The 12,187-nt window shown below is 36.3% G+C and overlaps 2 protein-coding genes across 4 annotated transcripts; one reads left to right on the top strand and one right to left on the bottom strand.

Moving 5' to 3' along the window:
• Nucleotides 1-3,522: 3,522 nt before the first annotated feature.
• On the bottom strand, nt 3,523-5,935 carry LOC104590033 (putative aquaporin NIP5-1). The gene is made up of 4 exons (XM_010248541.2): nt 5,490-5,935; nt 4,827-5,246; nt 4,671-4,732; nt 3,523-3,956 (listed from the first exon to the last, which is right to left on the bottom strand). The coding sequence occupies exons 1-4, from the start codon at nt 5,745-5,747 to the stop codon at nt 3,761-3,763; spliced, it is 936 nt and encodes a 311-aa protein (XP_010246843.2). The 5' UTR covers nt 5,748-5,935; the 3' UTR covers nt 3,523-3,760.
• Nucleotides 5,936-8,792: 2,857 nt separating this feature from the next.
• Nucleotides 8,793-11,886, top strand: LOC104590034 (protein HIGH ARSENIC CONTENT 1, mitochondrial-like). Of its 3 annotated transcripts, none has more exons than XM_010248543.3 (6): nt 8,793-9,001; nt 9,100-9,183; nt 9,731-9,804; nt 10,020-10,093; nt 10,358-10,411; nt 11,498-11,886. In XM_010248543.3, the coding sequence occupies exons 1-6, from the start codon at nt 8,985-8,987 to the stop codon at nt 11,612-11,614; spliced, it is 420 nt and encodes a 139-aa protein (XP_010246845.1). In that variant the 5' UTR covers nt 8,793-8,984; the 3' UTR covers nt 11,615-11,886. The 3 variants fall into 3 exon arrangements, with proteins under 3 accessions (XP_010246845.1, XP_010246847.1, XP_010246846.1); XM_010248545.3 differs by having other exon boundaries at nt 8,794-9,001; nt 9,103-9,183; nt 11,498-11,885; XM_010248544.2 differs by having other exon boundaries at nt 8,804-9,001; nt 10,023-10,093; nt 11,498-11,874.
• The last annotated feature ends 301 nt before the right edge of the window (nt 11,887-12,187 follow it).

Below are 12,187 nucleotides of genomic sequence, written 5' to 3' on the forward strand. Positions count from 1 at the left end.
GTCTGGGTATTTGGTGGGAATCCGTGATTTTATCAAGGATGATGATCAAGTAATTTAGGGATTAGGTAACGAGATTAGAATCGGATTAACTACTGTTCAAAACGGGATGGGAATAGGAGGAGCTGTTTTCCCTTTTTTTTTTTTCCTTCTTCACAAATCACAAATTGGGTAGGGTTAGCTGTTTAGCATGCTGTGGAATCAATAATAACGTCCCACAGCAGTCATAAATACATTAGCCCACAGTTGATAATTGGCTACACAACACAGCCATTTAGTTCAGCTAAGCTAACTCCTCTATATTACCCACGTGGTCAGGACTCAGGAATCGAACGGCATCTTCTTGGGTGTTGGCCATGCCAGTTGCCAGATCCAACTCTGTTCCTAAAGAGCCGAACTCCTGGGCTAAACACCTGATCGGATTAGATCTAAAAACCTCCCTAATTTTTCATTTTAATAAAAATTTCTCCTGTCGTTTTGAAAAATCCTGCGGGCCATTATTGTCTGAGTTTATTACCAAAAAATATTATTGTTTTAATAACATAAACTTGAATATTACAAGATTGCCCTTGCTAATTAGCATCTTTCAACATAATTGAAAATGAAATTACGTTACCGTTACTGTTTTTAATATGATCGAGGGATTTTTTTTAGTTAAAAATTAAATGCTCTTTTGAGTGTATTTTAATAAATGTTCATTTGAATTGAGAATCGATAAACATGAGGGTAAAATAGGTATTTTGGGAAAAAAATCAACGCATAAGACAAACGTTTTTTTCTGGATAATAATGAAAAGGTGGTAACTACAAGAATTTTCAAAATTAAAGAGAGGTTTTTGTTAAAATAAAACATCACTAGGAAGGTTTTTTACATTTTACCCTTTTTGAAAGTGTTTTTGAACTGTGATGGATTTGGACCCGAGAACCGTCCAGGCTACTGGCTCCATTTCAACCTTAATCTCATTCTATGGCCAAAAACTGTTAATTTAGTCATTGATTTATTGACTTGGCATGATTGACCTGTTCGACCTGAACAATGATTTTTTATTTTATTTTTTTATTTTTTAAATTTGAAACAAACCATCTATTTAAACTGAATAATTGGCTAAAATGGTTTTAGTGCGGGGTCTATTTTTAAAACATTACTTTTTCTTTTTTGTAAAAATATAAGTATACCTTTTTTACTATACAATACAGTCGTAGAATTGGATTCTGATGGCTGAATCATGTCATTCCACCGCATGAAAGTTAAAAGCTAGGCTGGCAAATGAGGCACGGAAGGCAATCAGGAGTCAAAAAGGTAGTCAGAGAAACACTGAGCCGAATACAGATTCTATGGGATTGTAGTACTGGGCTTATAATTAGGGGAGATCATGGGCCGGGCTTTCCACTTATGATAAGGGTTATAATTTAAGCTTAGGCCCAGTCTGGCCTAAGGTTCCGGGTCTGAAATATAAGCCCTAGACCAAGTCTATATGGGCCCGGGCTGTGTTGGACCTCTGGACCAATGTTTTTCATATATATAAAACAATACATATCTATAATATTTTCATATAAAATATATAATATAATATAAATATATATATGTATATATTATACACAAAATGTGTAAGTTTAAATATATACATACCGGGCTTAAAGTATTAAACCCAATCTCGACCCTAAAATTTACAAGCCTGATATAGGCCAAGGCCTGGACCGGGCCTAAATGCAAAACCCAGGCCTAATCCCGGAATTTCTGGGCCGGGTCAGGCCAAGCCAGGCTGAAATGATCACCCTTACTTATAATGCCGAATTCACATCTACGCCCCACAATGTCGCACATCACATTCCGGCCGTATATTGAAAACATCTCCCGATGGCAGGGATGTAATGTGGGACGTTGTGGGACACCCCCTGTCAAATTTGGGAAGGGCTGTCCCTATTGTCTTAGCCCATTTTGTCTAAAAAAATGAACATGGAGACAAACTCCAGACAGCATCTGGCTGGCATTTTTCACGGGAGTGATCACATTTTGCCTGGTCAATCCAAATTTGCGGATTGGGTTGAGAACACTTGTTGATTCACAGTTGAAATCCTTTAAACTGGGCAACCCCATTTATTCTCTTACTTAGTTTGATATCAGTTCACCACGTGGCATGAATAAAATTGGTTCATATATTACCTACAAAGACACTACAGCCACACCTCAGGAATATTTGTAGTACAGTCTTGTGTGTTGGGTATGGGTAGCAAATCCGAGTTCCGAATAGGAAGGTCAATCACCTGAGTTTTTAACAATCCTGGAACCTGTTTTGGAGGCCTTCAGCTTTTTGATTGAAAACTATTGATTGAGTCACTTTGAAAAAAATATATATAATCCATAACATAAGCCTCAAGAAAAAAAATATAATCTATAAAAATATAAAATTATTACTGTGTTGAGCATATTGTATATGTGTTTGGTTCCGTGGGGTGTTTATTTAATCTATTTGGTTTCGTTTATGTTTTTGATTCAATGTTTGTATTTTATTTATTTGTAAAAACGAGAAAAGTAATAATTACAACCATTTATGACAATTAGGCACCACTAGGCTCTACAGGCATAACAGTGAAAAAATGCTTGACCATTTGTGAAAGCTTTAAAAAATAACTTCTTCAAACGGTAGGTGTGCACAAAAAATGAAGTCCACTTTTGCCATTCTTGATGTGTATGGAAGGGCAAGAGAGAGAAATTGTTGAAGTGGTGCCTACGTGGCAGCGTTTATTGAATAAGCGCCTATGGAACCAAACACCTTGTTAATTAACATTTGTACTTGATTTGGCCTCAAAACCGAGAAAAGTGATCGATAAATCATTTATTGACAACTAGGCACCACATCAGTGGAATAATGAATAAATGCTTAATTATTGGGGGAAACATTAAAATGAAACTTCCCCCAATGGTTGGTACACACATAAATCAAGAATAAATTTTATCAATGCTAATGCGTATGAATCAACATGATGGGATAAATGCTGATTTGGTGATGACATGGCACCATTTATCAAAACGCCTTTCAGTAAATTCCCACAAAAACCAAACATACGTTGTATCTTACCTTTATAGGGTATTGATACCTCCTTCTAAGGTAATTTTAAAAAATCCTTTTAATGATTAAATAATACAAAGCTAACCTTGCTATGACAATTTGAAAAAAAAGAGATGTGCATGATTCAAAAGTGTCTATATTCAATACACCCCTTTCAACTTTATTGAGGTGTATTTGAATATATTTTGAGGCCAAAGGCCCAAAGGCATAAGCCTCAAACAACTAAAGACCTAAGCCTTGCTGATAGGGTCAAAGACTTTTGAGGCCACATCTTTTTTTTCCTAACCTGGGTGAGAGCATTTTAAAACAATGATTAAAACTAGTTTCATTGAAAAGTTGAGTTGTAAACTTAATTAAAGCATATTCTAGCTTTTTGGGTTTTTTTTTGCACCTTTGCAGCACTTAATCACTATCATATACCCAAAACATGTCGAAGTGTTACAAAACACGCTATATATGTTACTATTACACACTGTTTTTCTTCCTGCCTCTCTAAGTCTCTACGAAAGGAAAATGAGCAAAAAGGAAAAGAGAAAGCATTAAACAGAACTCCTAGAGCTAATTAACTTTAACCTTCTCCTTGTAACTGCATTCTTACAATAAATAACAAAGAATATATTCTTTCGGCCTTTCCGGTTAACCTTGTTGTCCTACCAGTGGGCCAGTGGCCACCCACTTCTTGGTCCTAGACTCCTAGTGCGGGAGACTTATAGTCAGGCGATTAGGGTCGGCTTCGTCCTCGCTGAGCTTAATAGCGCCGTACACACCTGCTCCTACAAGGGCCCCCAGTACCGGGGCCACAAAATAAATCCAAATTGACCGGTAGTTTTGGGCTGCAATGGCCGGGCCAAGCGTCCGAACCGGATTCATTGAAGCACCAGTTGATGGCCTGTTAAATATTTATATTTTCATGCATCTTGATTAGCATAGAATTATATAACATGCCATCGTAGTCATATCATATGTATCCAGCCTAATATCCTTTCCCATTCAAAGAGGACGTATTCTCAGCAAGTGTATATAATACTACAAACACTACTTCCTTTTTTTTTTTTTTTGTTTGTTTCTGTATCTTCTTTCGTATAAAAAATATATACTGGCTAGAAAAATTTCTTATCCCAAATGCCTTGCTCCCATTTCTTTCTTAAGCATTCTCTTTGCTTTTTTACTAATTTAATAGAATACCGTATATAAAATTAATTTCAATGTGAGAAAGAGATTGCTTAAGAAGCAGGAAAACTCGCTTTTATGTTTTATCATCACAAAGACCACGCAATTGCAATTCCTCAAAAGAAAAAATGTAACTGAACACTGAAAATTTTTCTTTACAGAAAACAATTAAAAGACTCATAGTAATAGTAATTAATCCTTATTAGCAATAAGCCAATAACATAAGATGACACATATATGTATAATATGTAGATTACTGTTATGGGACATTGATTTTTTTGGAATTTGAGAGGGGAAAAGTCCTCAAGAAACTCATGTTATTTATTCAGATTTGTGTGGAGATTAATTAGGAAAAATTTATTTTCATGCATGCAGCATTAATAGTAGTAAGTAGTAACCCGGCAACTAGAATGTTAAGCGTACAAGTACTAACCCGGCAACTAGAATGTTAAGCAACACTGCTCCTCCTATTGCAATTCCTGCCAATTCTCCCACCTGAGATGGCGCCAGAGAGAGTTGATGCATTAATTAATTAATTAATGGGTTTTGGATTCAAAGACTGTAAGGAATTATTTAATGGATTAATTACCGCTCGAGTGTCGGTAGCTACAGAAGTTATGACGAACATGAGAGTAAAGGTAATAATGAACTCAAGAAGAAAGGCATGTGTTTGGGTTATAGAAGGGGCGGTGACCGCGGCGGAGATGAAAGGGTGGAAGGCGGCCTTGAGAGTGAAGGAGGCGCAGATGGAGGCTAATATCTGTGCGATGAGGTAAGGTGGAACGTGGAGCCAAGGGAAGTGACGAAACGTAGCAAATGCTAGAGTCACAGCCGGGTTAAGGTGAGCCCCTGAGATGTGTCCAATCGACAGCACCACGATCATCACGGCTAGCCCCGAGCAAGCTGCATTTCCAATCAGCGTCTCTGCTCCATTATACTTTTGGTTCATGACGGGTCCTCCTGCGGCCGCAAATATCAAGATAAAGGTCCCCACGAACTCGGCTCCCACCTTTATATATATGGTTGAGTCACCTATTCACGTATTAGCAAACTAAACCTCGAGCCCGCAAATATCAAAGTCAAACCTAGCTAGCTATTTGTATTTTCCTCTGTTACAAATTTACAACTTCAGAGCTTAATTCTTCACCTCCAAAATGGGATGAGCTTACTGCTGACCCAGTTTCAGTAGGCGATCGATCGATGGCAGATAAAGCTAGCCAGGTACAGGTATAATATGAGTAGGGAAGTATACCTTCTTGGCCAGAGAAGCTTTGGGAAGTGGAAAGTCGGTCAGAGCAGCTTGAGACTGGGCCCAAGCTGAGATGTTCATGGGGAGAGGGAAGCATTTCCGTCGTCGTGACATCGATTTCCTCCTCTCATACGAGTCGACTCGAAGCGATGAAAACAGTTGCGGCGCCCCAGATGTCTCCGGCAAAACTTCCTGCTTCTCGCTTCCGGCTTCTAGCATTAATCCTTTTTCATGAAGAAAAAAGTGAAAACGGAAAATCATGAGTACTCCTGAATCCACATAATCTCCATTCTTCTTATTATTATCATTTACGTAAGTGAGAACTGAGAAGTGAGAACGGAAGCCGGATATCTGTGGTTGTCGAAATTAAGGGGCGTACCGTTAAAACTTAAAACTTGAGAGTTTCAACTTTCAACGGCACTTATCCCAAAGACTTTTCCCACATACATCGCGACATCGAGTACCCCCTGAACTGAACATGAATGAATTCGTTGTGTGCTGAACACTGAAGGTCAAAGCTAGAGCTATACGATTTATGAACAACACTACCTCAGTGCAGGAGTCCTCAAACAAATGGTGATGGGGTTTTCCACTTTCCAGGCGGGAAGGCAATCTGGTGATGGCGTCTTTGTCCATAATACTTTGTATACTTGGTTCTAGCTACTTCTATTATAAGAACAACAAACAAGAACCGAGAGAGCGAGACAAGGATAGATTGTCAACGCCCAACGAGTTGGAATGGACGACTTGGATTAGGAGACTCGTAACAATCACCGATATCGATGGAGTGCATAGAATTCAGTTTGACGGTTGCCAACTCGATAACGTGACATGCTACATGCATAACTGACGAACGGGGAAAAGTTGACTGGTTCCGTATTTTAGGTAGGTATGATGTCTTATTACCTATGTTCCTAACAAATAGAACAGCCAAGCAAAATGAACAGTCCCAAATCTTTTATATATCAACCATCCAATCTTAAATTTCTTGAATAGAAGACAAAAAAATTAGGATTATTTCACATGATAAAGAAAATTAGATAATTTTTAAAAAATATTTGTGTCTTTTTAAATATCATTTAACTACTGATTAATAATAAATATTGAATTAACATATTTTAAAATTTTCCCAGCCCTAATTCAAGACATCATATAATAAAAAATCCAAAACCGGGAGCTGAGAATCCTGTTTTGAAGAAATATTCAAAGTAATGTGAGAATATTTTAAAGAATGTACTATCCGTATATGTAGGCTCCAATTCATGGGCCTCATGGCAAATATATATATATTATCTGTTTGCGGAAATGCCACATAAGGTAATATGGTCACTGGTGAAGACTCAAAACTCGAGCAATACATTCTCTCCCCAATTAGTTTGTAGCTCCACCAAATGGGTGTAAATTCTACGCTACTACCGAAGAAAGGAAAGAGCGAGATGGTGGTTTTTGTTGTTCCCGCGAAGCGAAGATCCTTGCAATTGTACTTTCTTTCTTCTTCTTCAAGTATCTTGAAGAAAAATGCATTCTATAATTACAATAATCATTATTATCTTTTTCGCTTGGTAGCTGTCATTAATGATATTATTGTATTTGGTATCGATGATTTTAGAATTAATCAACCCAACTTAAGACGTATTGATTAACTTGCTTCTGACGACTCTCTTAATTATAATCTTAATTATTTGTATTTGACATTCTTGTAGCCTTGGTTGTATTTTATTTTCAAGCTTTTCCTTACGTAAGATTTTTTAGCAGCGAAGAAGTTTTAACCTAAGGAACGCTAGCAGGCAACGCTCCGTGCATCGCTCCCGACTTCTACAATGACCTTCTAAATGTAACATTACCCTTTCAACCCTTGTCTTCTACAGTCTCTCTTATACTAATGAGGAATTCAGTTCTATAAATTCCTGGCACCCCTGTTTGACTCTTTTCTCTCTCTGTTTGACAGGGTCAACGTCCAATGTAAAAGTGTTGTCACTGTTCTTTTTTTTTTTTTTCAAGCTTCAAGTTGGAAGCCTATACCAATAATTCATTCAGGAAAGTCAGAAGTCAACATTTGGAGTTCAGATTAAAATTTGTTCATTTCTTTGTTTATTAATTGCTATTCATTTATACTCAGTCGTGGTACTTGCAAATTTCGTTTAAAAGTAATGGATCAATGCATTTGCCAGTTAGGCTCAAATCAAGTTAATCTAGAACCATCTATGAAGTTTTTTTTTTCCTTAAAACAAAAAACCAATATTCAGATAACCGGATCTGGCATCCGCCCAAGAAATAGAGAGATTCATGGGTTAGAAGTTCAACCATCGTCAAAAATATAGTTTGAGTTTTTAATATTAAAAATTAAGATTTGAGGCCAAAGCTAAAAAAGGGATTTGTCAAAAATTGTCGGATAAGGCTTGAAAATACATAAATCTCCAAAGGTTGCCCAAAATAAAAAAAAAAAAATGACCATCCCAATTGAATAGCCAAGCACAAACGATCTTCGGAGGTTTGCATTTACATTTAAAAAAAATAAAATAAAAAACCAAGACTGAATCACTAGTTTTTCGGTTGGATTTGCCAGTAGGTGGTTTTGGGGGCATGGGGCATGACCAAGCCGGCCAGGGGCCCGGGTCACAATTCAACCGATCTGACTGGCTGGTCTAATCCAATTTTTTAAACATTGCAACTAACAACTTCCACATCAAAAAAAAAAAAAAACAATTATCAATTAGAAAATTGATTGTGCAGGCTGGGAGGTATGAGATCATGCACCCCATGGTCCAATTACATGCATGACATTCCACGACATGCTGAATAGACTAAATATGGCTATTCATAATAAAATATTAAAATGACTAGGATATACTAAAGGATATTCTGTTAATTAACCATATCCATTGGCTGGCTATTCAAAGATTCTTTTTAATGATCAAAGATCAAGATAATGTTTTAGATACAAAATTACAAATACATCACACAGATGAAACTCCATCATGGATCAAAATAGTTCATTATTGCAATTATCTCAAGGAATAATTAAAACAAAATCCCCATCAGTATAGGGACAATGGCTATGGTTCAACAAGTTGGCCCAATTATGTAGTTGGACATCATTTGTTCTTTCATTAATTTCATTGGGACCCTCAAACATTTCTTTACTATTGGGTCCACAGCCAAATAGCATTTGACACTGAAACCAAGAACACATGACAGCGGAGCTTAGTATCAGATCAAGTTTAAGCTTAAGCCTTGGCCATTGACTTAACCTATAAAGATTAAAGAGAAGAGGGGTCGAGCCAGCCCCTATAATATAGTATCATTGGTGATAAACGTCAGGACTAAGGAATCGTTGACTTTGTTCTGTATTTCAGTTTAGAAGCCAATCAGCCACTTGTATATATAAATTATGTCATTGGCGTGTAGAAGCTAATTAAGTAGAAGAAGCTTTTAAGGCGACAGGGCGAAACCAAGGCGAGTGAGACAGAACACACAGAAGCTTTTCAAAATCCATCCATGGCTTCCCCTAAAAGGTGAGAGGAAAATTTTCTTCTCTGCTCGTTATTTTCTCATTATAATCCAATAGTATCCCCAACTTATAGCTTTTATCTACGTCGTCTGTGCGTTGCAGCAGCTCTGAGAACGTTGTAGTGACTGTCAATGTCCATGCTGCTAAAGATCTTTTATGCTCAGGCTATCGTTATCTGGATGTAAGGTACGACCTATCTTGACGATGAGATTGCTTTTTCTTTTCTCTAATTACATGGGTATCAATCCAATCCAGTCCAACGTGAGTCCATTACAAAAGGACCTGTTTCAATCTAGTCCAATGAATATTTTAAGTCATTTTTAATCCATCCAATTCAATGTCTGAACTGTCCAATCTGTTCAATTTCTTGTCAATTTAGATTGGTTTCATCTCAAATCTGGTCCATTGACACCTATGTTCTTATCTTCTATCAATGGATTAGATATTGAGCCATAAATTTATTATGGACAGACCAGGTTCAGTCCATTATGTCTTATTGGTCCATCCAATCTGTCCAAATTCAATATATCTTATTAGTCCATCTAATCTATCTAAATTGATTTTTATTTGAACAGAGTCCAACCCAAAATCGGCCCATTAACACCCCTAATTACATGCCTTTTCCCCTTTGACATAAATACATAATATAGACTCTTCTTCTTTAATAAGCTTGTTCTGATTGTCTATGAATCATTTTTTTTTTTTTTGCTGTTTTTTCTGTAATATATTATAGGACGGGTGAAGAATTCAACAAAAGCCACATCGAGAATGCGTTGAACGTTCCATACATGTTTATCACACCGCAAGGTAGGTTTGGATCGGAAGCCCATAATATAGGGGCCCACCTAGAACTATCCTTGGGTGTACCCAGTTCATGGCCAGAAGAATCAGGACTGTCTAGTATAGATTAGATGTCCACGTTATCAAGAATTTGGCCCAAAATCTGGTCAGCCTTCTCTTCTTTTTTTTTATAGTTTTTTTTTTCTTTCTTTATTTCTTATAGCTTTGTTGTTTGTGATCAGCAGGTAAGGTAGTAAACCCTGAGTTCATCGACCAGGTCACTGCAGTTTGTAGTAAAGATGATCAAATAGTGGTGGTAATTAATTTTTCTTTGCCTTCTTTAGATGAAAAAAGTGTAGAGGGGTATCAGTTCAACGGGGGGACCCAAACGTCGGTATTAAAAAAGATCCAAATCCGACGGGCATGCTGCATGTCTATGGGGTATCCATTGGATCTTGAGAACAAAAATATTTGACTATGGCCCTTCAAAATAACCCTCTTCCCAGAGCCCCCACTACATAGTACATATACACTGAAAAAAAGAGAATCTAATGCTGTGGATTGAAATTTATTTGTGAAGGGTTGCAATAGTGGAGGCAGATCGCTCCGTGCTTGTGTTGAACTTCTTAACGCTGTAAGTTGTATTTCCACTTCATTCATCCTATCTTTACATCAAAATGCTCGAATATTTCAGTGGTGTCACCTTAGGCATTAGCATTATGCCACTTGAGAGTAGGGGATGACACTAATTAATGCGATACAATTTAATTTACGTTGGTCAGTTTTGTAGTATTTTTGGTTAATTTTGATTTATAATTTTTTCAATTTAATTAAGCTAGGTTGGTTTGGGTTTAACTTTTTGTAAACCAACCAAAATCAGCCCAATCATATATATATATATATTAATATTTTATATTTTAAATTAAAAATTTTAATATAGAAAAATCGAAAATTTTCTCTTAACCTAAAATATTTTGTATTGTAAACTTAATCTTCTTAGTTTAATTTTTAAGAATATTGTTATCATTTTTTTTTAATTTTTAAACTTAATTTATAAGTTTAAATTGACCTACCGAAAAAAGACTAACCAAAACCAAAACAACCCGATTTAGCCGATTTTCATTAATAATCGGTTGATTTTGAATGACCAATTCCTCAATTTGACTAGGTCAGTTCGATTGGCCAATCAACCTGCAACTAAATTGAACCAACCCGTAAACACCCGATTTAAGAGTCGAGAGTTGAGACAGCACTCACAACTCACAACACAACTACGAGTATGTAAAGAAAAAAAAAAAAAACTGTGTATAGGTGCCAATTTAAGTAAAGCAGTTGCAAAAAATAGGTATTAGATATGGGTTATGGGTATAGCTGGAGCTGACTTGGATTCTAATCTATCGCTTGGTACAGTAATACTTAAAAGCTTATTTATTTGTCCAATTGTTCTCCAAGGCAGAAATTGTCAAATGATTTCCATTTCAAAGTTTAAATATTAATATCTTGAACAAGAAGTTTTCCGATTCCTTTTTATTTTCCCTCGTTGTCTAGTGTTTGGGTCATATATATTTATAATTATTATAGTTCTCTTCATCAACAAGGATTTGTATGAGAAAATTTGTCCAATTAATTTGTAATGGAACCGAACCAACTTGGCTTGTTCCATTGAAGGAATTTGACCATCTTTTTTTTTATTTAAAAAAAGCTGGAATGAAATGTGCAGGGATTCAAGCATGTCAAAAATATGGGAGGAGGCTATTCGGAATGGGTAGACAATGGATTTGCAGAAGGGGACAAACCCGCGGCTGAGTTGAAAACTTCTTGCAAGTTCCGTCCATAAAAGCTTAAGCTCTTTCTTTGTATGATATATAAATGCCAATGGAGCGCTTGAAATCTGGGAGGAAGTGAACCCTCGTGACCCACCCTACTTTTTAATGTTATTTCTCTGTAGGCTTATCTCTTTGTTTGCAACACAAATTTGAACCTGATGCAAGTTTTGCATCTGCTTTTTTTTATAATTTGCATCACCTTCCACCTATTTTTAATTCTCTCTTATATAAAGTGGAAACGGCATCATCTAGCTTTCCTCCTACCTCCGTACTCTTGAGTCTTGCCTACCCCTCTTATAAGATGAGGACAACATTATCTCACCTCTTATTATATTTCTCACAAACAACACAAAGGGAAATATGAGGAAAAAATAAACCAAAATTTACAAGTAAGTTATTTGTACTTCCATGCGTTTGTGCTAATGCAAATAATGAAAGTTGCACCGCAACCAAACTGAACCTTTGTATTTAGTTACAGATTGCAATGCAATTTTATTTGCATTAATATAAATGCATGGAAGTGCAAATGAAAAAAAATATAAATTCTTATTTAATTTTGTTTTGGGTTTTATTTTATTTTGCTT

Source organism: Nelumbo nucifera, chromosome 5 (genome assembly GCF_055504915.1).
Source record: "Nelumbo nucifera cultivar China Antique chromosome 5, China Antique-T2T, whole genome shotgun sequence".
Classification (NCBI taxonomy): Eukaryota; Viridiplantae; Streptophyta; class Magnoliopsida; order Proteales; family Nelumbonaceae; genus Nelumbo; species Nelumbo nucifera.

Excerpts from the sequence above, each read along its gene's own strand:
- LOC104590033 (XM_010248541.2), bottom strand. The coding sequence starts at position 5,747 with ATGATTTTCCGTTTTCACTTTTTTCTTCATGAAAAAGGATTAATGCTA. Across the intron at positions 5,247-5,489 it reads AAGCTTCTCTGGCCAAGAAG|GTGGGAGCCGAGTTCGTGGG; the intron begins GTATACTTCCCT and ends ATATATATAAAG. Across the intron at positions 3,957-4,670 it reads CTTAACATTCTAGTTGCCGG|GCCATCAACTGGTGCTTCAA; the intron begins GTTAGTACTTGT and ends AATATTTAACAG.
- LOC104590034 (XM_010248543.3), top strand. Across the intron at positions 9,184-9,730 it reads TATCGTTATCTGGATGTAAG|GACGGGTGAAGAATTCAACA; the intron begins GTACGACCTATC and ends AATATATTATAG. Across the intron at positions 10,412-11,497 it reads GTGTTGAACTTCTTAACGCT|GGATTCAAGCATGTCAAAAA; the intron begins GTAAGTTGTATT and ends TGAAATGTGCAG.